Source organism: Neltuma alba, unplaced genomic scaffold (assembly GCF_004799145.2).
Source record: "Neltuma alba isolate B1F8T4 unplaced genomic scaffold, ASM479914v2 tig00003188_pilon, whole genome shotgun sequence".
Taxonomy (NCBI): domain Eukaryota; kingdom Viridiplantae; phylum Streptophyta; class Magnoliopsida; order Fabales; family Fabaceae; genus Neltuma; species Neltuma alba.
In genome coordinates, this window is record NW_021633179.1 from 22,064 (window position 1) to 38,986 (window position 16,923).

The 16,923-nt window shown below is 37.8% G+C and overlaps 3 protein-coding genes across 3 annotated transcripts; all 3 read right to left on the reverse strand.

Moving 5' to 3' along the window:
- Positions 1 to 1,360: 1,360 nt before the first annotated feature.
- LOC114740880 (transcriptional activator Myb-like) lies at positions 1,361 to 2,489 on the reverse strand. The gene is made up of 2 exons (XM_028929119.1): positions 2,345 to 2,489; positions 1,361 to 2,091 (listed from the first exon to the last, which is right to left on the reverse strand). The coding sequence occupies exons 1-2, from the start codon at positions 2,487 to 2,489 to the stop codon at positions 1,361 to 1,363; spliced, it is 876 nt and encodes a 291-aa protein (XP_028784952.1).
- A 2,876-nt stretch (positions 2,490 to 5,365) lies between these two features.
- On the reverse strand, positions 5,366 to 12,502 carry LOC114740885 (probable gamma-secretase subunit PEN-2). The gene is made up of 2 exons (XM_028929126.1): positions 12,091 to 12,502; positions 5,366 to 5,762 (listed from the first exon to the last, which is right to left on the reverse strand). The coding sequence occupies exons 1-2, from the start codon at positions 12,341 to 12,343 to the stop codon at positions 5,602 to 5,604; spliced, it is 414 nt and encodes a 137-aa protein (XP_028784959.1). The 5' UTR covers positions 12,344 to 12,502; the 3' UTR covers positions 5,366 to 5,601.
- An 848-nt stretch (positions 12,503 to 13,350) lies between these two features.
- On the reverse strand, positions 13,351 to 16,920 carry LOC114740884 (GDP-mannose transporter GONST1-like; the record flags this gene model as incomplete). The annotated part of the gene is given in 9 exon segments (XM_028929125.1): positions 13,351 to 13,817; positions 13,912 to 14,009; positions 14,171 to 14,287; positions 14,523 to 14,677; positions 15,178 to 15,276; positions 15,926 to 16,055; positions 16,516 to 16,655; positions 16,748 to 16,845; positions 16,848 to 16,920. Coding segments are annotated over 9 exon segments (969 nt in total), but the record flags the coding sequence as incomplete, so codon positions are not given.
- Between the last annotated feature and the right edge of the window lie 3 nt (positions 16,921 to 16,923).

The following is a 16,923-nucleotide window of genomic DNA, read 5'->3' on the forward strand; positions in this document are numbered from 1 at the left end:
TATTTAATTTTTTTTAATTTATTTAATTTTTTTAAAAAAAATCTAATTTTTTTAATTATATTTTTTTGAGCTTAAATCTTATAAAAACATCTTTTTTATTTGTTTGGGCACTCTTAAACAAAAGCTCAAAATATTACATATAATAGTTATTAAAAACTCTAAACAAAAGCTTTTAACACAATAAAAACTTGCTAAAAATTCTAATCATCAATAATCTCAAATCATTAACAAATATAAAAACTCTAAATAAATATATCCATAATTCCATACAATAGTCTCAAATCTTAAAAAAATATGAAAAAAATGATATTATATAAAAAATTAAAAAAATTAATTTTTTTTTTAAAAAAAGGAACCGGGACAGGACCGGGACGGGACGACCCCGTCCCGTGTCCCGTCCCGGTTTGTCCCGTCCCGTCCCGGTTTGTCCCGTCCCGTCCCAATAAGACCGGGACCGGAACGGGTCGACTGGGACGGGCCGACCAGGACGGGCCGGCCTTGAACACCCCTAATTGTATGTGCTTTCAAATTTTGTGGATAAAAAAAAAACACATTGAAAAAGCTATTCCAATATATACTTTAGTCATTTAACTTTACAAAATTTTAATTTAGTCTTTTAATTTTAAAAAATATATGTTTAGTCGTTTAATCTTAAAATCATTAACAAAACCGATAATATTAATATCTTAAGTGTTGATAAAACATTTTCGAATATTAACACATCAAATTTAAATTTTAAAATAACTATGATTGTTACAAAAAATCATAATTTAAAACTCATAATTTTAGGGAGAAAAAAACTAAAAATATATTTTTTTTAATGTTAGAGGACTAAAATAAAATATTGTATAAAAATAAAGTACAGAATGTATACTTTAGCATGTATAATTATACAATGACAATGCAAATTTTGTTCCTTCAGTTTCCTTATCTAATGTATCCAATATTTTTCTTTTCACGTGACGCCGTGTAAGCTATGCATTAAAATAAGACGTCCATTTGTATGAGTTCCTTCCACGCATACAAATGATCGTCCTTTATGGTATAATAGAAACATTAAAAATGCAGATTTTAGCATATACTCTGATTGATTTACTCTCTGAGACATGCATGTAATGATGACAAACAAGGAACCTAATGCAAAGTCGAACAAGAAACGGAAGTCTGTTCCCTCCAAGAGCATTAATGGAATCAGAACCTAGGACAGATAAAATTAACAGCTAAATCGAAAACATTACGATTATTCACTGATTAAACCTAGAAAAGACAACAGAAAACTAGAGACTCATGTACTATACTGCAATTCCCTCTCGAAACAGATGTAGCAAATAACTATGTATATGGAAGCGCGTCATCATGGTCAACTGTCGCTGGCAGAACAACTTCCCACACCAAGAAAGTCTATAAAGGAAACACCTTTAAGCTTTTCAACTTGTTCTTCCAGAGTTGTCTTGTCTGGCATGCCTTTGATGGAATAATCCTCAGTTCTTTGGGCAAAATAGGACTTTGAGAACCTCTGAGGAAGAGGAACGACCCTTCCAATACTGGGAATTCCTGGGGCAGTAAAACTACTGTAACTGCCAAGCGAACAAGAAGCAGCTGAACTTGAGGCATTAAAGTGATCGATGTGAGGCTTAGAAGCATCAGGAGCTTCAAAACTCAGTAACTCTGACGAGATGGTCGAGGAATCACTTCGAGCATTCCAAGGATTCAGTCCTAATGAATGTGAGGAAGTGATATCGAAGATGCCCAGGTTTCTGCTGTTTTGGAAGGTGAAGTTATTAATCCCTGAGGTAGGCCTTTGCGAGGTTGAGTCAATTATAGGAATATGATTATGATTAATACTAGTGTAATTGCCGCTTCGGTCGCCAAAGAGCGTGTAACGTTCTCTCTTTCTCCTTGCCATAAGGACATGGAAGTGATTCTTGACAGCATTATCAGTTCTTCCGGGCAAGAACCTTGAAATTGCAGCCCATTTGTTTCCTTTTACCTTGTGAAGAGCTAGCAGTATTTCCTCCTCCTCCTCTGTGAATGGCCTTTTTACTATGTTTGGGTCTAGTTGGTTGTACCACCTCAACCTGCAACTTTTCCCTATGAAATAATGATCCCAAATTCAAATGCCAATTTCTTATTAGTTGAGAGTTCTTCTGGAGGAGAAAAAAAGAAAGAAAATAAAGTCAAAAATGTTGAAAGTTTAACAGAAAAAGGCGATGGAGTTGGAGAATGATTCTCCTCTCTTTAACCTTGAAAGAAAATAGCCTTGATGATCGAAACTTTTGGGAAGGTTATGAATAGTTCTATTATAATCTTTAAAAGAAAGTTATAAATAATGTCATTCATTTACCTGATCTCCCATCAAGATGTTCCGCAATGAAATTCCAGTTCTGAGGACCGTACTGCTCCACAAGCTGTTTCAGTCTCTCATCTTCAGCTGGTCTCCAATGGCCTCTGTTACAACTCTTACTCTCACTGCTACTGCTTCTGGACATTCTTCCCGGAACAAAACAAGGCTAGATGAAAGATACAAGAGGTAAAACCAGAAGAAGAAGAAGAAAGATGAATAGAAAGAGAAAGGAGAAGGGCCTAGAATAATAGGTTTGGTGTTGAGTTATATAGATAGAAAAATCCCTTTAGCTGTGCCTACAAGATATGGAAAGTAAGTATAAGAATTAGCCAATTTCCCTCAAATTCATCACCTCTAAAAGATCCGAAAAAGGACATGTGCTTATTGTATCTGACGGGAAAATCCCACTTTCAAACATCCTCCTTACTCTGTGATTCTTCAAGTTTGGAAGTATTTTGTTTCATGCAGTTTATTAGGGGCTACATATATGGAAGTTCATTAATGTCTGTTAAAGAGTGAGTGGTTGTCCAAAACCAACTTGAGGGTATGTAAATGGAAAATTCTTTGAGCACTTAAAGGTGTACAACTGTACTCTAGGCAGACTTGGGAAGAAAACAACAAGCATTTTCCTATAAGCTTCCATGATTTGGTGTGGTGTGGGTCTTACATACTTCATGGACCATCTTAGACATGTTCATAACAAGAAATCCTAAATTTAAACCAGCAAAGTCAATTTATATTGCCATGATATTCCATTATTTAATCCCACTTGTTTTAAAGCAAGTGCCGTGAAAGTTTGTTTCTTAAGTTCTCACCCTAAGCTGTTACTGTATCCAATATTAATTGATTTCTTTAATTCTTCAATTCATGTTTACGGTATGATCAAAATCTGTTGGGTTTGAATAGAGAACCAGTGAAATGAGATTATGACAAAGGAATAAAATTTAAGCATGGAACTTTCAAATTTTAATGGATAAAAATGTCATTAATATGAGGGTTTCTTTTATATATATAAGCATAATTAAATATTCATTAATAATGTATGATAGCTCTTATGACATTTAGTCTAGTCTTTAAAAGATTATTGTTTGACTTCTTTTATAATACCATTTTTTCTTGTTCATTCTTTCAGTTCATGAATTTGAAGGATGGGGAGATGAAGAAAGGAACAAACGCATGAATGATGTCCAGATATTTCCAAAAAAAAAAGAAGAAGAAGAAGAAGTGATTTTTAACGCTAAAAGATTAAAGACTAGTTGTGTTTTGCACCCATGCGCGTGTACACACACAAAAGATTATGCATGTGTTTGTATGTATATTATGCTTCTTTTGTGGCAAATTCTTATCCGTGTAGGTGTTAAAGAGATTCTAGACATTAAAAAAAAAATGAATTCTCAATTTCGCAACTGATTCAGATTCTATGCCCCACAATATCAAAAGGCTTAGTGCACAAGCCATTTTTTTCCCATTAAGGAAATGACCACCGCCACAAGCTCTACAACTAGTAAACTAAACACTGTTTTGCGTTCAATTGGGTGATTAATGCTTTCTTTTCAGACTCTAAATCGGATGAAGATCCTTTCATCTTTTGGAGCTAGAATGACCTTCTTTTGCAGCTGTAATCCGCAAGACTTTATGGAGGCCAACTTCATGAGTTCCCAATCCCAATAAAACAAAAGCTTCAAATGCTTCAAATTGAACCACATCTGCAATTAATAAACCCAAGAGTTTATGGGGCTGCAGTTAAACTTTTTTTTGGCCAGATGGAAGCAGTTAAACCTTGATGGAGATTAAATTTGACAGGTAAATTGTGAAATCACTGTCACTACTCACTAGTAAAATTGTGCAAGTTAGATTTGATCATAAATTAACCGGGAAAAGAAACGAGTAAGTGAATGATGGAGCCTTTAGTCAGGGCAAAATTAGCAGTTTCCACTCCGGCGATTAAGAAAAATACTCCTAGCTTTTCCCCACTTTTCCTTATTTTGTTATTCTCTGATATGTCGTTATTCTTACTTCCGTTAACCGCTGTAACAAACCTTAAGATCTCACCTCGCGACTAGCATTTATAGTATTTACAATGTTGTTAGTCAAGGTTGTTTAGTTATAGCATTTGCTAGCCTATGCCATGATTATGCATATCATTATATGCTATACCAGTATTACATAGTACACGGGTGTATTTTGTTTTTGAGGGAATCATGGGAACCCAGGCGGGATGGTTATGTGTCAAACGGAAATTAGCTGCATTACAAGGCGTTGGAATTGGACAATGTGAAAGAATCTATATCTACCGTTTGAGAGAGAGATGAGATGGTAGCTACTAGTGAGGACAAATAAGGCAGTAAATGACATTCTAAACTTAGCTGTTAGCTGATAGCTTTGCACCGGAGTTGAAATTTTCTTGCCTTTTCAATGCTAAGCAATTGGACGCAGGCAACATTCCATATTTGGAGAAATCAAAGTATGGATGGTAGGCCTTTAATTTTTGAGGTACTTCCCATTTTGTTAGTTCAGTAACATTTTGACAACCAACATACCATTCTCTATTTGCCTGCCAAGTGATCCTTCCGCCTTGCGAAAGCGACGTCTGAGCCACTCCCCAGCTACCATTTTTCTTTTTAACTTCCCAGGGGTAATAGAATAACTTCTTCCCATATTTGGCAAAATCGGAAGATTAGAAAATTTACAGGGGTCAGTAAATGTTGCAAGCTGCGCCTAATACACAAAACGATGGGATTATGTATACCTTGATTAGAAGGTCACACCATAAATCATTTTCTTACAAATAAATGCTTAGTGAATTCACTTTTGTCTTCCCAATGATCAACTCAAGCCACCGACTCCAACGTAAGGAGAAGGTTGCTGGTAATCATACAAAGCCAATTTTTATTAAATTGTCTGGGTGAACATTTAAAAAATAGTCACGATTTTAATCACATGAAAATTACATTAGTTATTTTTATATCATCAGATATTTATATCTACCATAAATGGTCATGTATGCTATACGCATTAATATTAATTAAAATGTTATATATATTAAAAAGAATTAAATTACGATCAATCCATTACAGCATGCATACTCCTTGTTCTATTTCATTTCCAATCTAGCTTTTTTTTTAAAAAAAAAAAGTTACAACGCATCCTCAAATGTATAGTAATGGGTATCGATTTACGAGCCAGGAAACAAACTAGTAAAGTAAAACCATCGTATTATTTCTACATGGCTCCTCAAAGATCAGAGAGCCGCACAACTAGCTCCAGCCGGTCAATCCTAATCTGTCAGCAAGATTGTACATAACTAATTCATTCCAAATAGGACCAAAGAGGCGTTCTCCTCCAATGGCAAATGTTAGAGCCCATGAACAGAGAAGGGCAGCAAATACAGAAAACCCAACTGCTGATGCAACAACATCTGCGCAAAAAATGTCCAAGAAATTAGATCAACTGAGTACAAGAAAGGGGCTCCAAAAATATGAAAGAGATTCACAAAAACAACTCAATCTTCTCACTGAAAGCTAAAACTACTAGTAAATGCACATTTGTCAACAAATGTGATTGAGACAAATTAGTGCCCATGCTCCTCCCCCATAATAAGAATTGAATAAGTAGCTCCATGCCAGAGAATCTTCCATGCTTCACAGACATATTTTAGTAAAGAGAAATTTGTTCATAAGGCTCAAACAATAACACGTATAGTAGAGCATCTCAAGCTTTTACAATATTGCTTGATTTCACTTTGCATCAAACTTTGGTTTTAAGAAAGAATGTGTTAGAAGCCGTGATCTTCTCCCCTATATTCTCCCTTGATTTACTCTATAAATTACCTAGAATAAGTTCCTGATTTCTTGTGATATTGCATTATTCTGATTGATTGTAATCTCTTTGCATCATTATTATTGATTGTAACCGGATTGCATATTTCCATTCGGACTCTATATATTGTACCGGGATCATATGAAATAATATATGAGTGAATTTACAAACTCTCAAACAATATGGTATCAGAGCTCTGGGTTCGGTCTGAACCCAGAAAAGCTCCGTGAGAATCTGCTGTGAGCCAGAGAGAGAGAGACAGCGCGGGGAGAGAGAGAGAGAGAGAGTGGGCGTCCTCAACTTGGTGCAAGGAGAGCTGCGTGGACGACACCACCCCTCCAGTCCTCACCGGCGTCCCTTGATCGGCCAGTCCCCAGAAGCCGACGTCGAACGGAGCTGCGCGTGACTCTCACGCGCCGTCACAAGCTCTGCGCGTGAAGCCCACGCGCCGCCACGCCCCTGTCACTGTTCCAGCGCGTGAAGCCCACGCGCCGCCGCCAGAGACCTCCAGTGCCTTCCAGAGACCCAGAAAATGGATGACCCAGAATTTCCACCATTGTTTGGATCTGTTCGCAATATTCCAAGGGCCTTCATGTCCGGTACATCTTCTAATACTCAAGCTACTCCTTCTAAAAACTCCACTGCAGAATCAGACTTGACAATAGCCACTGAACCTCAAGCTATGGGGGTAGCTCACAAACTTAATGGTAGCAACTATCTCCAATGGTCTCAAAGTGTGTTAATGTATCTGCGTGGGAAGCGTAAGGAGAAGTATATCAATGGAGAAGCACAACAACCTTCACACAATGACCCCAAATTTGACACCTGGTTCGCTGAAAATAATCAGGTGATGTCTTGGTTGTGCAATTCAATGACCCTCGAAGTCAGTGAAGGATACCTTCTTGCAAGCACAGCCAAGGAAATCTGGGATGCTGCTAAGCGGACCTACTCTACCCTCGACAACACTGCAGCCTTATTAGATCTCAAGAGGCAACTCAAAGATCTGAAGCAAGGCAACTTAACTGTAACACAATACTACAGTACTCTGACAAAGATATGGCAGCAATTGGATCTCTTTGAAGTACATCCTTGGAAGGATATAGATGATGCTAACTACTACAGACAGTTGGTGGAAAAGGGACGAACATATGAATTTTTGTTGGGCTTGAATGATGTGTTTGAAGAAGTGAGGGGGAGAATTATGGGACTGAAACCCTGCCATCCCTATTTGAAGTCTTCAGTATGGTTAAGTTCGAAGAAAGCCGACGACACCTCACCCAGGGTAATCTGACCCCAGCAGAAGGCTCGGCATTGGTGACGAGAGGGTTCCAGACCTCAGAGGGGCCTGAGAAGAGAGGGAACAAGTGGTGCAATCATTGTAACAAGAGAGGCCACACCAGAGATGAATGTTGGAAACTACATGGAAAACCAACCCAAGGAAAGCAGAAACGAGAAGATAGAAAGAGCCACCACACCTCATCTGAAGAAAGAGGTGACGATGGAGACCAGTTGACCAGAGAAGAGCTTCAAATGCTTCGTAAGATACTTGAAAAACAAAACAAGTCAAAATCTGTTCCCAACGTGAACTTGATACAGTCAGGTAACTCCATTATAGCCCTTAATGCAATGGTAACTAGTGATGAGACTTGGATTATTGACTCCGGTGCTACCGATCACATGACTGGTAATAAGTCCTTCTTCAAGTCCCTCAAATATTGCCATGAGAACCTCAGGGTAAAAGTAGCAACTGGACTATATACAAAAGTTGAGGGTGTTGGCATTGTGGCTCTATCTGACGATCTGGAAATCCATAATGTTTTGTTTGTCCCTGCCCTTACTTGCAATCTTATTTCTGTGAGCAAATTAACTAAAGGGCACGTATGTCGGGTGATCTTTGATGATGTTAAATGTGTTTTTCAGGATTCGACCTCGGGGAGGAAGATTTTGACTGCTAAAGAATGGGATGGACTCTACTACTTTGAAGGAAAGGATATGAAGATAGCAGGAGCAAAGAAAGCTATGGTTAGCTCAAATTCTCAGAATAAAAATGTAATGTTGTGGCATCTAAGATTAGGCCACCCCAGCTTTGATTATATGAAGCATGTGTTTCCAACTTTATTCAATAAAAATTCTTCTCCTTTCCAATGCGAAACGTGCCAAATTGCAAAACAAACTCGCGCCTCCTATCCCAAACATACTTACAAACCTACTGCCCCGTTCACAATGATCCATACCGACATTTGGGGACCTGCCAAAACCAACACCCGAACAGGCACAAGGTGGTTTATCACATTCATAGATGATCACACCCGGGTCACATGGGTTTACCTTATGAAAGAGAAATCCGAAGCCTTACAAATTTTCAAAAACTTTTGCTCGTTTGTGAGAACCCAATTCCATACTCCCATCAAAGTTTTGAGAAGTGACAATGCCAAAGAATACGTGAGTGGAGCCTTTAGGGAATTTCTTGAGCAGGAAGGAATCCATCACCAAACCTCATGTGTCTATACCCCCCAACAAAACGGAATTGCTGAGCGAAAGAATAGACATCTTTTGGAAGTGACTCGAGCTATTATGATGGAAAGAAACGTTCCGAATATGTTTTGGGGAGATGCTGTATTGACCGCAGCTTACCTTATCAATCGCATGGCCTCCAAAATCCTCCATTTCACTACCCCAATTCAGAAATTCCTCGAGACTTACCCCGCCTCACCTATCATCAATTCCATTCCCCAAAAGATCTTTGGGTGTGTTGTCTTTGTTCATAAACATGATGGCGGCAAACTAGGTGCTAGAGCAGAAAAATGTATTTTCCTCGGGTATTCTTCCACCCAAAAAGGGTATAAGTGTTATAGTCCTACTACCAGAAAACTCATCATCTCCAAAGATACCGTCTTTTACGAGGATGACGCTTACTACCCCAAATTACCCATTCAGGGGGAGCACTATGGAGTAGAATGGCTAATTACACCTGAACCGATAACCACCTCCAACCTACCTCTTAACCCTCTTGAATCTTCCGCACCTCAAGAAGAAATCCCTGAACCAGAATCACAAACCCAAAACACCACAAACACTCCTCACCCAATGGAAACCAATGCTGAAATTGATGCAGGGGTGACAGAGCACTCAAGTTCTCAATCAAGTAGTAGGGTTCCTTCCATTCCAAGGCAGCAACATGATTCCAATCCGGAGTTGGATCCTGAAGAGCTGGGATGGCCTATTGCACTCAGGAAGGGGGTAAGATCATGTACTCAGCATCCTATTCAAAAATTTGTCTCCTATGGCAATTTATCTGCACGAATGCAAACTTTTGTGGTGAATAGTTCACAGGTGAAGATTCCAGAAACATTTCAACAGGCTATGACAGATCCTAATTGGAAACATGCTGCATATGAGGAGTTAAGAGCCTTGAAGGAAAACAACACGTGGGATATTACCACACTTCCTAAGGGCAAGAAAGCAGTGGGCTGTAGGTGGATCTTTACCCCTAAATTCAATCCTGATGGAAGCATCAACAAGTACAAAGGAAGATTAGTGGCTAAAGGGTACACTCAGACCTATGGGATTGATTATCAAGAAACGTTTGCTCCTGTGGCAAAATTCAACACCATCCAGGTACTCCTATCCCTTGCTGCTAACCTTGACTGGTCTCTACATCAGCTAGACGTGAAGAATGCTTTCCTAAATGGAGATTTGGAGGAGGAAGTATACATGGAAATTCCAGATGGAGTAATAGCTCCACCCAACTCAGTTTGCAAATTGAAGAAATCATTGTATGGCCTGAAACAGTCTCCACGAGCTTGGTTCGACAGGTTTGCCAAAGCAATCAAAAGATTTGGTTACATTCAAGGACAAGCTGATCACACTCTTTTCGTCAAACACAGTGATGGAAAGGTAACGATCCTAATTGTGTATGTGGATGATATAGTCATAACTGGCAATGATGAGGTTTCTATCTCCCATCTCAAGAAAGCCCTGGCTAGGGAATTCCAAGTGAAGGACCTAGGACAAATGAAGTACTTTCTTGGAATGGAAGTTGCTAGATCCAAAAAGGGTATAAGTGTGTCTCAACGAAAGTACACACTTGACTTACTCCACGAAACAGGAATACTTGGGGCTAAGCCTAGTGAGACTCCTATGGAAGAGTCATGCAATCTGGAAGTGAAACCAACGGGACACCAGTTAACTCAGAAAGGTACAGAAGACTTGTGGGTAAACTGATCTACTTGACTCATACAAGGCCTGACATTAGCTATGCAGTTGGAGTGGTAAGCCAATTTATGCATCAACCCCAGGAAGAACACATGGAAGCAGTATACAGAATCCTCACCTACCTCAAACTCAATCCTGGAAGAGGAATATTCTTTCGAAAGGGGAATACAAGGAACATAGAGGTCTACACTGATGCAGATCACGGGAGAGCTGTGGATAACAGGAGATCAGTCACAGGATACTGCACTTATGTTTGGGGAAACCTAGTCACTTGGCGAAGCAAGAAACAAACAGTAGTCTCAAGGAGCAGTGCTGAAGCTGAGCTAAGAGCTGTGGCCCTCGGGGTATGTGAAGGAATGTGGGTGATTAGACTCCTGAAGGAATTGAGAATTTCCTATGAAGGACCTATGAATCTCTGGTGTGATAACCAAGCAAGCATTGAAATGACCAAAAATCCTGTGTATCACGACCGAACAAAACATGTTGACATTGATCGGCACTTCATCAAAGAAAAGGTCGAAGATGGCACCATTAACTTGAACCATGTGCGTTCAACTGATCAGATTGCTGACATCATGACCAAGCCGTTGGCCAGAGTCAAGTTTGAAGGGCTTCGAAGCAAGCTGGGAATGGTTGACATTTACTCTCCAGCTTGAGGGGGAGTGTTAGAAGCCGTGATCTTCTCCCCTATATTCTCCCTTGATTTACTCTATAATTACCTAGAATAAGTTCCTGATTTCTTGTGATATTGCATTATTCTGATTGATTGTAATCTCTTTGCATTATTATTATTGATTGTAACCGGATTGCATATTTCCATCCGGACTCTATATATTGTACCGGGATCATATGAAATAATATATGAGTGAATTTACAAACTCTCAAACAATAGAATGTTTAAAGTAATTAAAAGTAATAATTAGCTGCAGCACATATTCTTTTATTAAAATTTCATTTCCCCTTCATTACCAGTTTATTAACACCAAAATGGAAATCTTATTTCCTTATTAATGACAAGACACCAACAAGCAAGCAATTTTCGGGAGCTCAAATGTGCAAAAACCCATGCATTTGTATAAACGGATAATTTCAACTACAAGCTTTTGTAAACAAGCCATTTCTCCTAAAGGCTAAAGCAGACCAAAGATACAATTACACAGTAGATGGGAGAGACAGTTTTTCTATCTAACATAATTACTTCAAGACTAGTAAAAGGGTGAAGAAGATGTCACTTTTTACTGCTAGAATGAAACTGGACACTGATACTCGTTACTCATCAGAAATTTAGCACAGAACACGACCTCTGCTGAAGAAAGAAAAGAGCAAGGGAACAAAAGTGATCCAAATGACAATCAGGGACGAATTAATATATGCATCATATCTAGACTCCATTTCAACTTTAATCTCTTTCATTTTCTTTTCCTCCTCTTTCATTTTCTCCAAAAGTTCACAAGTCAATGACGCCTAAAAAACATTGGAAAGGTTAACTCATAAAGAAAATGGCTGAAATCTAACTTGTCAGAACTCAGAAGCAAAATCCTCACAACTGAACCTTGAAAAATCAACAGTGAAATGACGGACCGAAAGAAAAAACAAAACCCGAAGAAGCCAGGAGCGAGAACAACAAAGCAAAATCACCAAACTTGTAACAAAATCAGAAAAAGAATTACCAAGTATATAACAAAAGACCAGAAAGAGAACAAGGAACATACAGCGGCGAATGCGAGGGAAGGAGTGAGCGTCGCGGAGAACAGGCCAGAAGTAAAAGCAATTGACGGCCCAAAGCAAAGGAAGCAGTGCGAAACCGAACTTGTAAAATTTGCGGGCGTAACTGAGTGCGTCATCCTCGGATAGGCCAAGTGGGCCATCGATAGTCGGCCAGAGAGGAACTGAAGACGATAGTGAATTCCCGACCGGAGTAGGGTTTGGATTAAAATTGGGATTGTCGCTTTGTGATGCCTCCATTATCGAGATCACAATTCACAAAGGGGCTCTCTGAGTCTCAGACTCAGACACTCAACGCCTGAGAGCGACGAAGATCTTCGCTTCTACCGTCCTACGGAACACAAAATGGCAAATTGGAACGAGCTATCAAACTGCACGGTCGTTCGACCGGTCGACCCTGTGAACAAGAGACAAACTGTAAAAATTAAGCAAGCATTCTGGGAGTTGATCTTTTTAATTTTATCGACGACAACTTCCATTTTGAACTAAATTTATTTATTAAAAATTAAAAAAATAATAATATAATTTTTTATTACTCGGATTTGTTTTCATTTTAATTTTAATTCTTCTCAAATTTTTTATTTAAATATTGATCTTTATAATTTAATAAAAATATGGATTATTTTATTCCTAGATGGATTTAAAACTTATTATTTAAAATTTAAGGGACTAAAATTGAAATGAAAACAAATTTAAGAGACAAAAATGACATTAATTCTTAAAAAAATTATGAAAAGTCTCTCATACAAAATTTTTACCTGTGAAAAATAATTTTGTAAACTACTACTTTCTGTATATAAATCTATCAGATGTTTCTTATCAAACAAATTTTATCGTTTGTAAATCTACAACTTGTCAGATTATTTATATTTTAAACTGAATTGATGTATTGATTTGTTTATTTTCTGTTTCAAGTATTGTTTGACCACTTATTATTATAATGAATAAACAACAATTACAATGACAACAAATATTATTATATCGAAAATCTTAAATTCTTATTTTGCCAAATATAAAGATTTAAGTAGGATTAAAAAAAAATGCTTTTCGGCACTGGCAAGCTGTTTGATATTCTGAGGAAGGGATTCTATTCCTCGGTTTCGTTGGAAGTTAAACAGATCAATCAATAAACCGTAGTCAACTCGCTCTCATCAAACGCCATGGGGAAAAAATAGCTCATGAATCGGGGTCTAACCCTAAACACAAGATTCAAATTTTCACTTTCCCCAAGAGTGTGTTCGTATTCGTATTAAACCAATCTTGATGATACATGGATACAAGTAGGTACATTATACAGAAACAGACCGAGAAAAAGCTGTGGCAATTTTTTTTCCTCCCAACGCGAGTCATTCATTGCAATCCCCCCAGAAGATCCACAAAAACGTGGACCAGAAACTTGCACACTCCATTTTTTTCACACAGTGAAAAAGAAAAGTTAAACCACAGTCCCGTACCTGTATGCACAAGGGTACATTAATCAACCCCATTTAAGTGATTGCATGTACAGAGAGGGCCATCAATTTAGCTGATAGTATATCTTGATGGTATCTCAGAGGCATGATTTCAACCTCCACTTCATTCAGAAATATAATTTCCCATAAATGAACAAGGGTTCTCTCTGGTGCAAACGTTATCATTATGCAATTTAGGGTTTTTCATGGTTGAGATTTCTCCCTCATTTTGGCTCTTGCAAAAATAACTCCTGCCAGAAGACCTACAAGTTGCAGTAAAATGTGATTCAAATTGAGTTAAATGTCCTCCATGCAGAGACAATAGCAATTTCAGGTCAGTTGATGTAGAGAACCAACCGAAGAAGATGCTAGCAGAGTTCTCCAAGCTAGTGGGAACTTTGAAGAGAAGGATGCCAACAATTGACAGAGGGATCTTATTTAGCGAACCAACCAGGCTGCAGATCATAGACTAGTGATTAGATAATAAAACACTCGCATTTCTTCTATAATATGGCTTGGCACTGGAAACTAGATATAATTACAGAAAGAAAGTACCAACATTATTCCTGGGTTAAATTCCGTTAAATAGTAATAATGAAGCTACTTTTGACCACACCTGTAAGTCGTAGCTCCTGTCTGATGAAGAAACCACATGGATGTGAAGCTGATCGCAAGCCCCAAAAATCCACTTAAGGTCATCACTAACCAAAAGCTAGGCAATCTCAGAAGTGGTCTGTCAAGTAAAATTCACAACATCAATTGCCATGGATAAGGAGTGAATAGATTTCTAGCCATTAACATGACCTAATGAATTTAAGGCAATAACGCGTTTCTGGAGACTGCCGATATATATGAGATATTGGAACATAATTGGGTTACACAAGCAGAAACACGGAATATGACTGCCTTTTCAGAATATAAAGTTAAGCAAGGCACATAATATTTCATTTACAAAAAGTGGGGCTTACGTTCTCATGAGATAATCCACCTCATTGAAAACAAAAATCAGAAGCAATCCCAGAGGCAAAGAAAGAGTGTTGTTCAACAAGACCATTGAAAACTCATTCAAATTTCCAGATTTTGTAACTTGCTTTGCAGTATCCATGACCTTGCGCAGAGTCAACTGCAGCAACAAAATAAAACAGCCAAACAATCAATTAAAAGCCAATAGTTAGCATCCATCTACATTAACACTCTAGAACAAAGTAAATTATCCTTCTATACCAAACCGAGCTAAATTCTTCCCAGTCTAGAATGTCAACGTGCAAAAGTAAAATAACAACTGAGTCTAGAAATCCTTTTCAGGCAATTACCCTGTCAAACTTCAAACATTTTAAAACGATTCTCACTAAGGATGATTAAATGGAGTAGAAGTGATGCCTGTCATTATCGGATCTAAGTAAATGGTTTAGAAGTACACATGCAGCACAGCATTATAAAGAGAGAATGAAATAAACAAATAATTGATGGCTGCATATTGTGACAAGAAGTTGGAATTTCAGAGAAAAGGAATAAGAAATTTAAAAAAAAAAAAATCATATACTAAGGAAAGAGACTCAGTATATGTTAAAAGCTTAAAAAAGGGTACATATATATAAACATGCACGCACGCTATATACTCACAGAATATGATGCAGTCAAGAAACAATTAACTATCTGCCATGCGTAGCCAATTGCATGAAAAGTGAGATCAGTTATCCCTCCGGTTACTGCTGAAATGATCTGCACAGAAAAGGGAAACTTCTTAAGATTTTCAACTGAAAACTCCTAAATGTTACATAAAATATCATGTATACAATATTGCACATCAATTGAGTCTAGCAATGTCTAAAATATGTAGCTATATTTTAAGAATCACAAAAGACAATCTACCCAATCATGTAGGCATAGTAGCACCTCTGTAAAAATATGTCAAACATGGGAGACAGAGGCAGTGACAATCCAGCAACTATTTCATACTGAATATTACTCACTACCATGCCACCATCGTAAGCTCTAACACCAAATCCACTCGAGAAACCAAAAGGAGGAGCTAATAAATAATAATATATCGTTGGAAAGGACTGATGGTTTTCTCTGGCTAAGGAACAATGCATGAACATATTTATTTTGTGCCTGAAACATAATTTATTGCACATGCTTGCTGCATCGTTTCACCACTACAAGGAAACAATATGTTGACAAGTGTAACACAAAGCATAAATGGAAGAAAAATAGGAAGGTGTAGGCAGATGCAAGCAACAAACTAAAATTTGAACCAGAATAACACGTGGAATCTGTGGTTCTGCACAAAACTTGGGATCAAATAACCAAAATCCAGTCATCACAAGAGTCATATGACAATTGACAACTAACAAGCTCTTGAACATACCATTAAAAATAGAGCAGCCCAAACTCTGTTGTCATGATGCTTCTTGAACAAATACATTTCACCAAGGGCAGTTATGACATTTGTAACATTCTTCAGAACAGTCACCATAGCTACGTTAATAAATTTCAAACTGCACACAATTAAAGAAAAAAATTAAGCAAAACAGCAAAACTATCCAAACAGGATGATAGAGTGCCTAATTACTCTATCGTAAGCTATAATCGTCTAATTTACAGTATCCGAGTCCATAAACCAAGACTCGAGCAGATTGTAGATGTCTGGGTAATACACTTCGTGCTTGTAGTAAATTATTAGCAGCTTACCATTCTTTATGGCTTACCCGCTCCCCAAATAAGAGCAAATTTTTCTGAATATTTAAATATTGTCTCCCTTTCATCTTGTGCTAGGTTTTCATACAATAACAATGTTTCAGACATTTTACAAAAATTCAGATTTCAAGACTCGTTGGTACAGCAGCAAGAAGCGGTACATATGCAACTTCCATATCTAACAGTTGCCAATAAATAGAAGGAAGGATAAAAAGTAATTTGTATTTAATGGTAGAAACCCAAAACTAGGTAACTGCATACCTATACATGCTTGTAATGAGCATTCCAACAAATATTACATTAACTGGCAACCAGACCTTCACCAATCTCCATGTTAGGGGCTCTGTTGATATTAGGCCCAGAAGGCTCAACACAGAAACAATAATCACTGAAATGAAATTCTGCATTTACAGAAATTGTCAGAAGCTAGCATCATCAACATCTACATCATTAATCATTATACCAATTAAAGAGAACTATTAAAGTTAATTACCTGGTAAAACATCAACGATATCCCAGCACTGAAATCATAACTAGAAAGCACAAACTTGTTAATCAATATCATGCTGCACGAGGATAAGCAATATGCAAGCCAGACAGTAAGGCTTGATTGTGAACTTTAACTACCCTGCCACTTGGTATAGTTCTCTCTTGGTTCTTGTCCAACTT